We start from the raw sequence: 16,200 nt of genomic DNA on the forward strand, positions 1-16,200 counted from the left end.
CCGCCTCGGCCTCCCAAAGTGCTGGGATTACAGGCGTGAGCCACCGCGCCCGGCCAAAACTGTAGTCGGCAGGATTCGAACCTGCGCGGGGAAACCCCAATGGATTTCAAGTCCATCGCCTTAACCACTCGGCCACGACTACCCACCTATATAAATATTAAAAGTGCTCCAGGTGAGGATCGAACTCACAACCTCGGCATTGCTCCGCTCGCACTGTCATATAAGTACCGCGATCAGTCTGCCCCCATTGTCTGTTTTAGGGATTTCAGGAGGTAGGTTCCTCCTCCGGGTAGGGCTAGAGACCTTCCCCTCATTGCCTGGGGGAGAACCTGGCTCCGGGGAGCGGACAGGGGCGGGTGGTAGGGGATGTACGGGTGTGTATGTGGAGAGGTATGCCAGGCTCTGCCCCTTAAAGTTTGGGGGCCGGCGGAGGCGGCGCCATGGCCGGGAGAAAGTGTCTCTCATTTAGGAGCGTTTGCAGGTCCAGAGTGAAGTCACTGAAGAGTGGAAGCGAGGAAGGAAGGAGCAGGATGATTAGACCTCAGCTGCGGCCCGCGGGGCTGGGACGATGCCTCCTGCCAGGGCTGCTGTTGCTCCTGGTGCCGGTCCTCTGGGCCGGGGCTGAGAGACTACATACCCAGCTGGCCTGCCCCGCGGTCTGCCAGCCCACGCGCTGCCCCGCGCTGCCCACCTGCTCGCTGGGGACCACGCCGGTGCTCGACCTGTGCCGCTGTTGCCGCGTCTGCCCCGCGGCCGAGGGTCAAGTCTGCGGCGGGGCGCAGGGACAGCCGTGCGCCCCGGGGCTGCAGTGCCTCAAGCCGCTGCGCCCCGGGCTCCCCAGCACCTGCGGTTGCCCGACGAAGGGAGTGGCCGTGTGCGGCAGCGACAGGCGCACCTACCCTAGCCTGTGTGCGCTCCGGACCGAAAACCGGGCCGCGCGCCGCCTGGGCAATATCTCGGCCGTGCCTGTGCAGTGGGGGGACTGCGGGGATACAGGTGAGCCGCGGGGGGCGCGCACCCTGGGGACACTTTCTAACTCTGGAGGAGCGTAAAGGAACAAGACCTCACTGAGATCGCATAGTTCGCGCGGGGTCCTCCTGCGTCATTTGCCTCCTGGATTCGACCCCTCTCTGTTCCTGATTTCCTTTCCTCCATAACAGGGGCTCTTTACCTTCTGCTATGTGGATTCTCCCTCACCATGCACCTTTTGAACACTGACTTGCCTTTAACATTTTCCCAACTAGGATAGCAGGTCTGGTTCGCTCGAGGCGTACTCTTGACCCAGTATTTCTTCATAGGGAGCAGAAGGGCAGGCCCGCTCAGGAGGAATTACAACTTCATCGCCGCGGTGGTGGAGAAGGTGGCGCCATCGGTGGTTCACATGCAGCTGTGGGGCAGGTAAAGGAGGAGGAGGAAGACCTCCACTGTCCCAGCTAATGGTTTCTGCGTGCCTACCTACTCCAGACCCTTCGCAAGCGTCATTTAATCCTAAAACACCAGTGAGGAAACTGAGACATAAAGAGGTTGAATAACCTGTTCAAGGTCATTTAACCAAAGAGCAGAGGCACAAGGATAACTTCCAAATCCGAGCTCCCCCTGCCCACTTAGGTGGCTGGTGCTTTTTCCCCGTCCTGCCACAGACAAAATTTAAGGTCAGATGTAAGAGCTAGTAGGCATTTTCTTTTCTTTTTTTGAGACAAGGTCTTGCTCTGTCGCCAAGGCTGAAATGCAATGACAGATCATGGCTCACTGCAGCTCCATCTACCAGGCTCAAGTAATCCTCCCACCTCAGCCTTTGGAGTAACTGGGACTATAGGCAGGTGCCACCACACCCAGCTAATATTTGTATTTTTTGGAGAGACAAGGTATTTTTATATTGCCCAGGCTGGTCTCAAACTCTTGGACCCAAACGATCTGCCACCTTAGCCTCCCAAGGTGCTGGGATTACGGGTGTGAGCCACCACATCCAGCTTAGTAGGCATTTTGGTTGTGATCTTGCTCAGCCCCCACTTTGGAGGCAAGGAAATCCAGACCCAGAGAGCAGGGTTAATTTGTCCTATGTTACGAGGCCAGTTGGTGGTGGAAACTAAGCCAGAATCAGAGCCCTTTGATTCTCTCCTGCCTGGGTCCTTGACACTGTGGTACGAGGCTCTTACTTTTGCCTCTAGTATTAGGATTGGGTTCAGCCTTTTCGCAGCAGAGAACCCATGGGCTGCTACACTAACCAACTCTGAAGAGGCAGTGTCCCTGGAAAAGGAGAGCTGGAGCCAGCTCTCAACCATGCTCACAAGAGATGGCTGGGGCCCTGTGGGTGCCAAGTCCATTGATACATGGAGAAAATTTACGCATAGCCAGGGAAAAGTGAAATGTCTGAGAAAACTGTGATGGAAGTCTGGGCATGGTGGCTCACGCCTGTAATCCCAGCACTTTGGAAGGCCGAGGCGTGTGTATCACCTGAGGTCAGGCGTTCGAGACCAGCCTGGCCAACATGGTGAAACCCTGTCTCTATGAAAAATACAAAAATTAGTCAGGCATGGTGGTGCATGCCTGTAGTCTCAGCTACTCGGGAGGCCGAGGCAGGAAAATTGCTTGAACCCGGGAGGTGGTTGCAGTGAGCCGAGACTGTGCCACTGCACTCCAGCCTGGGCAACAGAACGAGATTCTGTCTCAAAAAAAGAAAAAAGAAATAAAGAAAAGAAAACTGTGATGGAGGTATGTTTAATAAGAGTGAGGTTCCCGTGACTCTCAGATGATATGGCTGTATCCCCTAACTTTCTTGCCCTCTGTCTATACTATTGTCTTGTGGAGACAGGTTACTTCACGGCAGGATGCCTGTTCCTGTGTACAGTGGCTCTGGGTTCATAGTGTCTGAGGATGGGCTCATTATTACCAATGCCCACGTTGTCAGGAACCAGCAGTGGATTGAGGTGGTGCTCCAGAATGGGGCCCGTTATGAAGCCGTTGTCAAGGATATTGACCTTAAATTGGATCTTGCGGTGATTAAGATTGAACCGAATGTGAGTATTTCAGGGCTGAGTCAGAGTCTGCATATTTGGAGATTTTTATCTATTTGCTGGTATTTTCTGCCCCACTACACTCTCACACCACATCTTTTCTGTCAAATATATGCTTTTCTCTGGTTTCTTTCTGTTCTTTACTCCTTCTTATTTGCTTCAGTGCCTTTCTATATATCCCTTACCTTTTCTTTTCTCTTTTCTTTTATTCTCTTTTCTTTTCTTTCTTCTTTCTTTTTGAAACAGTTTCCCTCTGTCGCCCATGCTGGAGTGCAGTGGCTCAGTCTCAGCTCACTGCAACCTCTGCCTCCTGGGTTCAAGCGATTCTCCTGCCTCAGTCTCCTGAATAGCTGGGATTACAGGCGCCTGCCACCATGCCCGGCTAATTTTTGTACTTTTAGTAGAGACTGGGTTTTACCATGTTGGTCAGGCTGGTCTCAAACTCCTGACTTCAAGTGATCTGCCTGCCTCGGCCTCTCAAAGTGCTAGGATTACAGGTGTGAGCCACTGCGCTTGGCCTCTAACTGTTTCTATTAACTATCAAGCAGTCTTTTTTTTTTTTTTTTTTTTTTTTTTTTTTTTTCTCCCCTCCTTCAACTCCTTCTTCAACAAACGCTGCTTCAGGGAAAATTATTCCTCTATTTGTCTTAGGATATCAGAAATTACTGCAATGGACTCAAAGTTGCTAAGGAATACTTTGAAGTCCTTACTACACATAGTACTCATGGTGTGCACATCAGATATATTGACATGGTGTTTGAGAGCTTTTTAGAAATTCAGTCTCACCCTTTACCCAGACAGATGTGCTGACTCAGAATCTGCATTAACATAACATCCCGAGGTGATTTGCACGCACATTACAGTGTGAGAAGTGTCACCCTGGGTGATCTTCTTTCTGTTTGTGGCTTATTCACTTTGACTGTTAAGCTTCGAGCTGGAATGGTGCTGTGTAAATTGCTAATGTCAGTTTATGTTCATCAGTGACTTCACTGGCTGTTTACTAATAGTAATTTCTATAAAGTAATTGTTTTAGATCTTAGAAATGGTCCTAGTCATCTTAACAATTGAGAGCTTCACGGTAGTTGGACTTTGAGGAAGAAGTAGAAGGCAGTCATAGAAGCTGTGTGAGTGGGTGCTTCTCAGGTGGTAAGGGCCAAGGTGATGGAGACAGCATCATATATGTGTTAGACACACACATTGGTCACTTCTGATCTTGATTTGTTCTTTGCCCTTTCTGTCCTCCTCATGCCTCTCTGGGCACGTGCAGGCTGACCTTCCTGTACTGATGCTGGGAAGATCCTCTGACCTTCGGGCCGGAGAGTTTGTGGTGGCTCTGGGCAGCCCAGTTTCTCTGCAGAACACAGCTACTGCAGGAATTGTCAGCACCAAACAGCGAAAGGGCAAAGAACTGGGGATGAAGGATTCAGATATAGACTACGTCCAGATTGATGCCGCAATTAATGTAAGTCACTTAGGACAGAGGTGCCCAACCCGTGGGCTGTGGACCAGTACAGGTCCATGGCCTGTTAGGAACTGGGCCGCACAGCAGGCGGTGAGCCACGGGCGAGTGAGAATGACCGCCCCGAGTTCCACCTCCTGTCAGATCAGTGGCGGCATTAGATTCTCATAGGAGTGCAAACCCATTGTGAACTGCACATGCAAGGGATCTAGGTTGCATGTTCCTTATGGGAATCTAACTCATGCCTGACGATCTGAGGTGGAGCAGTTTCATCCTAAACCATCCCTCTTTGTGGAAGAATCGTCTTCCACAAAGCCGATCCCTGTGCCAAAAAGTTTGGGGATTGCTGACACAGGAGGCCTATCCTCGGATCACACAATATTGGCAGTTCAGTGAGAAGAATATGTCAGAGTGAACTTTGGCCTTTTGGGAATGTCCAGGTTTGGTTAAATTGCTGAGGGAGGAATGGAATGCCACTTTGTTAGAGTCTGTCCTGTTCAATGTGATCACTGGCATCCATGCTATTGGGTGGTCTGTTGTGGAGGTCACCTTTCCTGTAAGAAGGTGGTGGTCCCTTGACTGGGCGTGGTGGCTCTCACCTGTAATCCCAGCACTTTGGGAGGCCAAGGTGGGCGGATCATGAGGTCAGGAGTTCGAGACCAGTCTGGCCAACATGGTGAAACCCCGTCTCTACTAAAAATACAAAAATTAGCCGGGTGTGGTGGCGGGTACCTGTAATCCCACCTACTCAACAGGCTGAGGCAGGAGAATCACTTGAACTGGGAGGCAGAGGTTGCAGTGAGTCGAGATTGTGCCATTGCATTCCAGCCTGGGCAACAGAGTAAGACTCCGTCTCAAAAAAAAAAAAAAAAAAAAAAAAAAAAAAAGAAGAAGGTGGTGGTCCCACTGCTATAGTTCTTTACCTACACTTACTTTGGTATTGGTGATGATAGGGGCACAATTTTGCCAGCCAGAGGGGAATAGGAGCTTACTAGAGTGGGCTGCTTTTGGTAAACTGTTTTGGGAGCTGTGTATAAAGGACAAGGGAACATGTATTCATTGGCTTCACTGATGTCTTTTTCAAATTCCGCTTTTAGCCTGGGAATTCTGGTGGTCCTCTGGTGAACTTGGTAAGTGATCACTTTCCTTGTTGCTTCATGTTTCCTCTTAACTTTCAAAGACTTTATTAATTCCAGGTCAGGGGTGGTGGCTCAAGCCTCTAATCCCAGCACATCTGGGATGATTGCCTGGGGCCAGGAGTTTGAGACTAGCCTGGGCAACACAGCAAGACACCGTATCTACAAAAACAAAAACAAAAAAGGACTTTACATTTTCCATGATGCAGACTCGGGTGCCACTCTTGTGTAGAGAGCTGTGGAATGGTGCTTTTCTGTTCTTGGACCTTAAATCAATAGTTAGAAAAAATTCAAGCTTGTTATCCTGGTGTGTGATCTCATCCCACTGAGAACACTGGGGTTCTAGCTCTGGCTTCCTTTGAAATTTCTCTCTTCCCCATGCTTTCTGTTTTCATTGGCTAGTTACCAAAAGCCCTGGATTTTATTTATTTATTTATTTAATAGAGATAATGTCTTACTATGTTGGCCAGGCTGGTCTCGAACCCCTGAGTTCAAGTGATCCTCCTGCCTCGGCCTCCCAAGATGTTAGGATTATAGGCATGAGCCACCACACTGTGCCAAAAGCCCTGGATATTAAACCCAGGTTTATGCCGAATGACCAGCTTTGCTATGAAATGTAGATCCTTGAAGACCCCCTGATGCTGCATATGAAGAACTGTCTCTCATTTAAAAATGCTAATTACATAACGTCATCTGTCCAGGTTTTTAGTCTTGACCTCTTGACCTGCTTATAGATGAGAGAAAAGCCACAACCAGCACTCCTGACTTTAAGTGAGCTGCCTGCCTTGGCCTCCCAAATACATTGCTGTGTCATATGTTCTTAAATTGTATTCCATGTCTCTAGTGGAAATGCCAGGTTTTCTAGTTGCTCAAATACATGTGAAAACCTGAAAGAGTGCAGTACTGTTTGACATATAGCATGCGATCATCCTTTCTGAGTCCTTTTGCACTGATTGCTTTTGGTTCCTGTTTAAATATTACATTTGCTTTTAGAATGAATTTTATGCAAAATGATTGTTTTGTTTTTTTTTCACTCATAGCATTGCATGTCATTTTTGTTTGTTTTGTTCCTGCCTTCTCCATTAGACAATGAGTTTACTAGAGCAGGGATGAAATGCAGAATTTCAGGCCATACCCCAGACCTACTGAATTACAATCTGTAGTTTAACACAATCAGAAATCTCTTTTCTGGCTGGGTACAGTGGCTCACTGCTGTAATCCTAGCACTTTGGGAGGCTGAAGCGGGTGGATCACCTGAGGTCAGGAATTCAAAACCAGTCTGTCCAACATGGTGAAAACCCATCTCTACCTAAAATACAAAAAAAAAAAAAAAAAAGAAAAATTAGCTGGGCATGGTGGCATGCGCCTGTAATCCCAGCTACTTGGGAGGCTGAGGCAGGAGAATCGCTTGAACCCAGGATGCAGAGGTTGCAATGAGTCAAGATTGCACCAGTGCAACACAGCTTGGGCAACACAGCGAGACTCCATCTCAAAAAGAAAAAAAAAAAAAGAACAAAGAAATCTCTTTTCTATCCTTTCCCATTACCTAAAAGGCTACAGGAAGATGAGGTGCATAAAGAGGAAAATACTTTCTACCTCCTACCTTTAGCTTAGCAAAGCTTTGTTCCCTAAGATCAATTTTGCTAATTCTTCTGAATAGTTTCAGTGCAGTGTTGCTGACAATCCCACAGCTTTTTACCTTTTCCATGTTTATTTTTAGTTTTGGTTAAATAATAAAAAGGCAAATGCTCCTTGTCCTACCTTTGTCCAAACACAAACTGTGGCTCACTTTTAAAGTCAATGTAACTTACTAAACGAAAAAAATGAGCTCAATAATTTTTTTTTTTTTTTTTTTGGGATGGAGTCTTGCTCTGTCGCCCAGGCTGGAGTGCATTGGCGCGATCTCTGCTCACTGCAAGCTCCGCCTCCCGGGTTCACACCATTTTCCTGCCACCATGCCTGGCTAATTTTTTATATTTTTAGTAGAGACGGGGTTTCAACGTGTTAGCCAGGATGGTCTCGATGTCCTGACCTCGTGATCTGCCCGCCTTGGCCTCCTAAAGTGCTGGGATTACAGGCGTGAGCCACTGTGCTCGGCCATGAGCTCAAGATTTTATTTTATTTATTTATTTATTTTATTTATTTATTTTTTTTGAGACGGAGTCTCGCTCTGTCGCCCAGGCTGGAGTGCAGTGGCCGGATCTCAGCTCACTGCAAGCTCCGCCTCCCGGGTTCACGCCATTCTCCTGCCTCAGCCTCCCAAGTAGCTGGGACTACAGGCGCTCGCTGCCACGCCCGGCTAGCTTTTTGTATTTTTTTAGTAGAGACGGGGTTTCACCGTGTTAGCCAGGATGATCTCGGTCTCTTGACCTCATGATCCGCCAATCTCGGCCTCCCAAAGTGCTGGGATTACAGGCGTGAGCCACCGCGCCCGGCCGAGCTCAAGATTTTAAAAAATCCTCAGCATCCTTGATCCTTTGGCCATGAAAAAAAGGTAACTTCTGTGCATGTGCAGTTGCCCTTTGCCCTATAAAGGAACATCCGTTGCTCTCTTTTGAAGAAGTACAAAGTTCCTCTCTGCCCGGTTTTCTTACCCTAAGTAACTAGCTTCACTCCTTCCTCTGTATGTTCTGGTCTTGCACTCGTCAGTCTGCAAAACTTCATGACTGAATGATGTCCCCTCCCTTGCCAGGATGGTGATGTGGTTGGCGTCAATTCATTGAGAGTGACTGAAGGAATCTCCTTTGCAATTCCTTCAGATCGAATTAGGCCGTTCTTGGAAGAATACCATAAGCGGCAGTTGACAGGTAAAGCAAGTTGGGATGTTTTTGTTTGTTTCCTCGTGCTTTTCAGGAACATTCAATCTTTTGTGGTGACAGCAATTTTTTTGTTTTTGTGTTTGAGACAGAATTTTGCCTGTCATCCAGGTTGGAGTGCAGTGGCGCGATCTTGGTTTACTGCAACCTCTGCCTCCTGGGTTCAAGCAATTCTCCTGCCTCAGCCTCCCGAGTAGCTGGGACTACAGGCACCCACTGCCACACCCAGCTAATTTTTGTATTTTTAGTAGAGATGGGGTTTCACTATGTTGGCCAAGCTGGTCTTGAACTCCTGACCTCCAGTGATCCGCCTGCCTCGGCCTCCCAAAATGCTGGGATTACAGGTGTGAGCCACCATGCCTGGCCCAGAGACAGCCATTTGAATCCTGTAGACTACTGGGTCACTCACTTGTACGCAGCTCCTATAATGGTGATTTGAGCAGCACTGTTTGGGGGACTAGGCACAAACCAAGCATGAGTTGTACCCAGAAATATTTAGATTGAGCTAATGTGGACATGAAACCCAGGGGCTGGAGGCAGGAGGTGGGTGGGAGGAGTGTAAAAGTGCTAATGACAAAGGTTCTCTGAAGCCTGTGTTTCATCCAGGTAACCTAAAAGGATAGCTATGATGGCAAAGAGATCCTGGGACATGGGTGTCTGTTAAGCTGCGGTAACAGGAAAGAGGTTTTGTTGTAACACATCATAACTTTCCTTTCCAGGAATGGTGTTTTCAAATAAGAAATATCTGGGTCTGCAAATGCTGCCCCTCACTATGCCGTAAGCATGTGTTTGAATATGTTTGGGTTGTTTTTCAGAGGCAAAAACCATAGCTGCACAGTCTTAACAGAAAAGCTGAGCTACTTGGACCACAGCCAGGTACTCTTGTGACCCTAGGCCCTATCTGTCTCAGCGTATGTATCTGCCTCTGCCTGTGTCAGCACTAACTATACATAGTTTATTTCATTGTGGCTGTATTTTATAATGTCCAGTGGTTCTAGGCTTTGGGATAGAGGCTTAGCCCGAACCAAGAGAATGACTGTGATTAGCTTGATGGAATCTTCCCTGGCCTTTGTGAGCCTAGAGCAGAACAGAGTACCTACTAAGAGTCTCAGGCTTTTACCAGGGCTCAGAAGACTAATTCATTGTTTTCTAATCTTCTCACTTCTCTTAGCCTTAGTAAAGAATTGAAAATACATTATCCAGATTTCCCCGATGTGAGTTCTGGGGTTTATGTATGTAAAGTGGTGGAAGGAACAGCTGCTCAAAGGTAAGTGAAGTGAAGGCCTTTGTCATCTACCTTTGCTTTTACTAGATGTGTGCCATGGTAAAACACATGGGAGATCCAGACTTGATCTGTCCAATACAGTGGCCACTACCTACATGTAGCATGTACTGAACACATGAAATGTGGCTGGCGTGACTGAGGAACTGAATTTTGAATTAAATTAAGTTTAATTTAAATAAAAAACCCCAGGTCAGGCACAGTGGCTCATGCCTGTAATCCCAACACTTTGGGAGGCCAAGGTAGGCGGATCACCTGAGGTCGGGAGTTTGAGACAAGCCTGGCCAACATAGTGAAACTGTCTCTACTAAAAATACAAAAATTAGTGGGTGCGCCTGTAACTGCAGCTACTTGGGAGGCTGAGGCAGGAGAATCGCTTGGACATGGGAGGCAGAGGTTGCAGTGAGCTGAGATCACACCACTGTACTCCAGTCTGGGCAACAGACCAAGACTCTGCCTCAAAAAAAAAAAAAATAAAATAAAGATATTATCATTGTGTAGTAGTATATTGGGGTGTGTGTTATTTCAAGTGGATTTCAAAGACATAGGAAACAGAGTGTAAAATAACTATTTAAAAAATATCACGTTATAATGATAATATTTTGGATATATTGTGTTAAATAAGATATATTAGTAAATTAAATTCATCTGTTTAAAAATTTTTTAAAATGTGGCTACATGAAAATTTAAAATTACATATGTGGCTTGCACTGTTGTCTATAGGACAACAGTGGTACTTGGGTACTTATAAAGGCTTTTTTTGTATTTTGGGAGGGAGGTGGTTCTCTATAGTCTAAGAAGAGTTCATGTTATGAATTAATAGCATAAGTTTAAATTAATTTGGCTAGGAATTCCCAAATCTACCCTTTCAATATTAATAGTTATTACTTAATAACTATTAAGTGATTAACACCTATTAGGTATTAGTAACTAACTATTCATTAATAGTTTTTTTTTTTCCTTTTGAGATGGAGTCTCACTCTTGTTGCCCAGGCTGGAGTGCAACGGTACGATCTTGGCTCACTGCAACCTCCACCTCCCAGGTTCAAGCGATTCTCCTGCCTCAGCCTCCCGAGTAGCTGGGATTACAGGCACCGGCCACCATGCTTGGTTAATTGTTATATTTTTAGTAGAGACAGGGTTTCACCGTGTTGGCCAGGCTGGTCTTGAACTGCTGACCTCAAGTGATCCACCCACCTTGGCCTCCCCAAGTACTAGGATTACAGGTGTGAGCCACTATGCCTGGCCCATTAATAGTTATTATTAAGAATGGGAAGAATTTAAAGTGTTAAAGGTTTGAGTATATATTTTAGGTTTTTTTTTTTTTTGAGACGGAGTTTCACTCTTGTCACCCAGGCTGGAGTGCAATGGCGAAATCTTGGCTCACTGCAAACTCCGCCTCCTGGGTTCATGAGATTCTCCTGCCTCAGCCTCCCAAGTAGCTGCCTTTACAGGTGCCTGCCACCATGCCCAGCTAATTTTTGTATTTTTATTAGAGTCAGAGTTTCACCATATTGGCCAGGCTGGTCTCGAACTCCTGACCTCAGGTGATCCACCTACCTTGGCCTCCCAAAGTGCTGAGATTACAGGCATGAGCCACCGCGCCCAGCCATATTTTAGGTATTTTAAAACAAATTTTTTGGCTGGGCATGTTGGCTCACCCCTGTAATCCTAGCACTTGGGGAGACTGACGTGGGAGGATTGCTTGAGCCTGGGAGTTCGAGACCAGCCTGGGGAACATGGTGAAGCTCTGTCTCTACAAAAAATAAAAATTAGGCCAGGTGCCGTGACTCAGGCCTGTAATCCCAGCACTTTGGGAGGCCAAGGTGGGCAGATCACTTGAGGTCAGGATTTTGAGACCAACCTGGCAAACTTGGTGAAACCCCATCCCTACTTAAAAAATATAAAAATTAGCTGGGTGTAGTGTTCCATGCCTGTAATCCCAGCTACTTGGGAGGCTGAGGTCGGAGGATTACTTGAACCTGGGCAGCAGAGGTTGCAGTGAGCTGGGATCACGCCCTTGTACTCCAGCCTGGGCAATAAAGCGAGACTCCATTAAAAAAAAAAAAATTAGCCAGGCGCGGTGGCTTGCGCCTGTGGTCCCAGTTACTTGGGGAGGTTGAGATGGGAGGATCATCTGAAGTCTGGGCTGTAATGAGCTGTGCTCGTGCCACTGCACTCCAGCCTGGGCAAGAGAGTGAGACCCTGTCTCAAACAAACAAGCAAAAAAAAGAAAAAAAAAAAAAAAAAACTATAGCAAAACCCCACAAAACCTACGTTTTTATTTGAATCCTGAATGACAATATCAGAGGCCAGCACTAAGACCTGTGTAATAAAGCAAAGGCTAGAACAGCTTCCAAAAGAAGGTTCTCCAGCTGATTTCACTGTTGTTTCAAAACATTTAATACTAAGTACTGAGGGAAGAGGTGCCTTGTCCTACAAATATCATTCTCCTGGGCTTCTCTGTTGTACTTCTTCTTCTTTTTTTTTTTTTTGAGACAGAGTCTCGCTCTGTCCCCATGCTGGACTGCAATGGCGTGATCTCGGCTCACTGCAACCTCTGCCTCCTGGGTTCAAGCGATTCTCCTGCCTCAGCCTCCCGAGTAGTGGGACTACAGACGCGCACCACCACGCCCGGCTAATTTTTGTATTTTTAGTAGAGATGGGTTTTCTGTGTTTTCGGCCAGGATGGTCTGGATCTCTTGACCTTGTGATCCGCCTGTCTTGGCCTCCCAAAGTGCTGGGATTATAGCCGTGAGCCACCGCGCCTGGTCTGTACTTCTTTATTATCCCTTCTCATTGTTTTTATTTTTCAAGAGCTCAGTAATCTGTTTAGATTATGGCACCACTTTCACTGGGGCTTTCCCTCTGGTGAAATCAGAGGGCACTGTTCAGCATAGCAGTCATAGGTCTCATGTTACTAAATTTGGCATATCTCTGGCTTTTCTGGACTTTTCTCATTCCTGCTCTGCTCCACTCTTCCCCCACCTCCTTATTTTTAAGTTCTGGTTCGAGACCAAAGCTATTTCTTTCGGCTAAGTCCTTGCTACTCAGAATGTGGTCTGCAGACCAGCGTCATTAGCTCAGCAGGGCTTGTTGGAAAGGCAGAATCATAGGTCCCACCTTTGATCCACTGAATCGGAATCTGCATGTTTAACAAGATGCCCAGGTGATTCACATGTATGTTAAAATGTGAAAATTAGTGCCGGAAGTTGCTGATGAACAGAAATCAGGACCGGGCATGGTGGCTCATACCATGATGTGGGAGGATCATTTGAAACCGGGAGTTCGAGACCAGCCTGAGCAACATAGTTTCTAAAAATAAATAAACAAAATAAACAAAATCAGCTGGGTGTGGTGGCAGGTGCCTGTAGTCCCAAATACTTGGGAGGCTGAGGCAGGAGGATCACGTGAGCCCAGGAGTTTGAGGCTGCAGTGAGCCATGATTGTACCACTGTACTCCAGCCTGGGTAACAGAGTGAGAGGCTGTCTCAAACAAATCTGTTCTTTCTGGCTTTCACCAACTTATACCTAATAATAATGATAATTACACCATTATCTGGCACTTACAAAACTTTTACTATATCTCAGGCACTATTTGAAGTGTTTTATTTTTATTTTTATTTTTTTTGAGACTGAGTTTTGCTCCTGTTGCCCCAGCTGGAGTGCAATGGCGTGCTCACTGCAACCTCCGCCTCCTGGGTTCAAGCGATTCTTCTGCCTTAGTCTCCCAAGTAGCTGGGATTACACACCTAGCTAATGATTGTACCTTTAATAGAGACGAGATTTCACCATGTTGGCCAGGCTGGTCTCGAACTCCTACCCTCAGGCAATCCACACGCCTGGGCCTCCCAAAGTGCTGGGATTACAGGTGTGAGCCACTGCTCCTGGCCTATTTGAAGTATTTTATACACCTGTTTGTGCTCCCAACATTTTGTGATATATATAGGTATTATTTTACAGAGGAAGCAGCTGTGGTACAAAGAGGTTCATTAACTTGTAGAATGCAGTAAATCAGAGAGCAGAGAGCAGGGATGTGGGCCCTGGCTGAACCCTTCTATTATCCTGCTTTGGTGGTTGCTTTTTTGTTTCTGAGAGGCAGAGTGATTTAGTGGCAAGAAGATGGGTTCCCAAGTTTGAAAGACGCAGGATGAAATCCCTCTCACAAGTTGCATGACACAGAAAAAGGTCATTTGTCCTATCTGAGCCATAGTTCCTCATATTTGGTGCATAGGTTATTAGTAATAATTTGTGGGTTTCTTTTTCTCTTTTCTGAATCACAGGACTAGTATGAATTAAGTTCTCTATAAGTTCTTTCTTTGTACTTACTGGTCCTAAGTCATCCACCTAAACTGTCCTTGTTCTAAGATTATTTCTTGATTTTAGTTTTATACTTAAGCATCTCTTCACATCCTCTTGCATTAAACTTCTTCTTTTTAAACTCCACATATCTTGATCAAACCACATTATCATTCTTCCTTGAGCTTCCCATTTCTATCAAATGGTGTCTCCTGGAGTCATTTGCTGTTCCTTTTTCAGCCTATTTTTACCAAATCACTGGCATGGCTATTTCTGTATTGTAGTGTTTTGTATTTGGAGCTGGTTTTTGCTTCTAGAATATATAGTCTATGTGAAGCAATTAAGTTGAAGGCAATAAAGTCACAACTTTGGGGAAAAGGAGCCTAGAGCCAGAGCTTGAAATATTTAGACTCAGAAGGTTGGCGGGTTTTTGATTTACTGGAAGCAGAATTTCTATAATGCAGCTCAGCATCCTTCCCAGCTCCATAAGCTGGTGAGCCAGGCAGCGGGGTGGGGGTGGGGATGGGGGGCGGGTGGCGGGGGAAGATGGGCAAGTGAGTGGGCTGCCAGAATCAAACTGAGCCGAGTTTAAGTGTCTGGGAGAAAACATAGCACTTGGGCTTTTCACTTTGGCTGCTGAAGCTGGGAGTATGTTTGAAGTTCACAGAGGTCAGGGACTGAGAGAAATTAAAAGCTAAACTCCCCCTTCCAAACCAATTCCAAAAAATGGGAGGAGTAAACTTCTCACATGATTCTGATAGGAAATTAATTTTATAAAGGTAAACTGTCTAGAGGACAGTTGTCCTCTAGGGATGTTTTTGCAGCATATTTTAGAATAGCTTTATGATTTGGAAGGATTGAGGCTATTTCTGGTTTGTATGCTTAATGCCAGCAAAATAGTGCCATTAAGACAGAGATATTATAGATGGGGATAAGTAAAATTCTTCTTGTAGTTTCATGGTTCTCTTTTTTTTTCTCTCTCTCAGCTCTGGATTGAGAGACCATGATGTAATTGTCAAGATAAATGGGAAACCTATTACTACTACAACTGATGTTCTTGAAGCTCTTGACGGTGATTCCCTTTCCATGGCTGTTCTTCGGGGAAAAGATAATTTGCTCCTGACAGTCATACCTGAAGTAATCAACTAAATATCTTGTTTTAAAGTGGGATTATCTAAAACAAAAAACAAAAAAAAAAAACCAGTTATATCACCTGGTTTGGAGATGTGCCAAACATGGCAAGAGGTTTTTGGATCTTCTTCTTATAAAGAAAAATGGATGGTATCAACCCAAGTGCCCATCGATGACAGACTGGATAAAGCAAACGTGGTACATATACACCATGGAATACTATGCAGCCATAAAAAGAACAGTCCTCTGCAGGGACATGTATGGAGCTGGAAACCATTATCCTCAGCAAACTAACACAGGAATAGAAAACCAAATACTGCATATTCTCACTTATAAGTGGGAGCTGAACAATGAGAACACATGAACATAGGGAGGTGAACAACACATACTGGGGCCTGGCAGGGGGTAGGGTAGAGGGAGGGAGAGCATTAGCAAAAATAGCTAATGCATGCTGGGCTTAACACCCAGGTGATGGGTTGATAGGTGCAGCAAAGCATCATGGCACACATTTACCTATGTAACAAACCTGCACATCCTGCATGTGTACCTCAGAAATTAAAAATAAAAATAAAAATAAAAATGGTAATCTGTTGTGAGATTACAATTAAAAAATAAAAAAATGGAGTTTGAAACACATACACACATTCAGGGATCATTAGGTTGGGGTACTATGCTGTTGCTAAGATGCCTATGTCAAGTGGAAGAAGAACAGTGTCAGGAAATCTGGGGGAACTGATAACATTTTATTAAAGGTAAGAAACAAATAAAAGACAGGCAGTTTCTAATTTAACCTTGAGAGGACACTGTAGTATTTTAAACCTTTATAGCCATAAACTAGATATAATACACACATATACAAATAGATCTGTCTACCAAAATTTAAGAAACAGCCTGAATAAAGTGCAAAGGCAATCAATTGTTAAATAATACTCCTTTAATCCATCAGGTTTTCAGGTTGTATCACATTTGGCCAGGTTTGTGGGTAGACGGATGATGGGTGTCATTTAAAAGTCAAATGAAAACTGGTAATTTTGGATTGTCACATAGGAATATTGATGATTCT

At 45.6% G+C, this 16,200-nt stretch overlaps 1 protein-coding gene and 1 non-coding gene across 2 annotated transcripts; one reads left to right on the forward strand and one right to left on the reverse strand.

Moving 5' to 3' along the window:
- Window positions 1-60: 60 nt before the first annotated feature.
- On the reverse strand, window positions 61-142 carry TRNAS-UGA (transfer RNA serine (anticodon UGA)). The gene has a single exon. It is a non-coding gene; the product is annotated as a tRNA-Ser (tRNA).
- Window positions 143-297: 155 nt separating this feature from the next.
- HTRA4 (HtrA serine peptidase 4) lies at window positions 298-15,717 on the forward strand. The gene is made up of 9 exons (XM_015145209.3): window positions 298-996; window positions 1,299-1,398; window positions 2,813-3,017; window positions 4,282-4,476; window positions 5,571-5,603; window positions 8,302-8,416; window positions 9,145-9,202; window positions 9,597-9,692; window positions 14,993-15,717. The coding sequence occupies exons 1-9, from the start codon at window positions 441-443 to the stop codon at window positions 15,153-15,155; spliced, it is 1,521 nt and encodes a 506-aa protein (XP_015000695.3). The 5' UTR covers window positions 298-440; the 3' UTR covers window positions 15,156-15,717.
- Window positions 15,718-16,200: the final 483 nt, after the last annotated feature.

Source organism: Macaca mulatta, chromosome 8, assembly GCF_049350105.2.
Source record: "Macaca mulatta isolate MMU2019108-1 chromosome 8, T2T-MMU8v2.0, whole genome shotgun sequence".
NCBI classification, from domain to species: Eukaryota; Metazoa; Chordata; class Mammalia; order Primates; family Cercopithecidae; genus Macaca; species Macaca mulatta.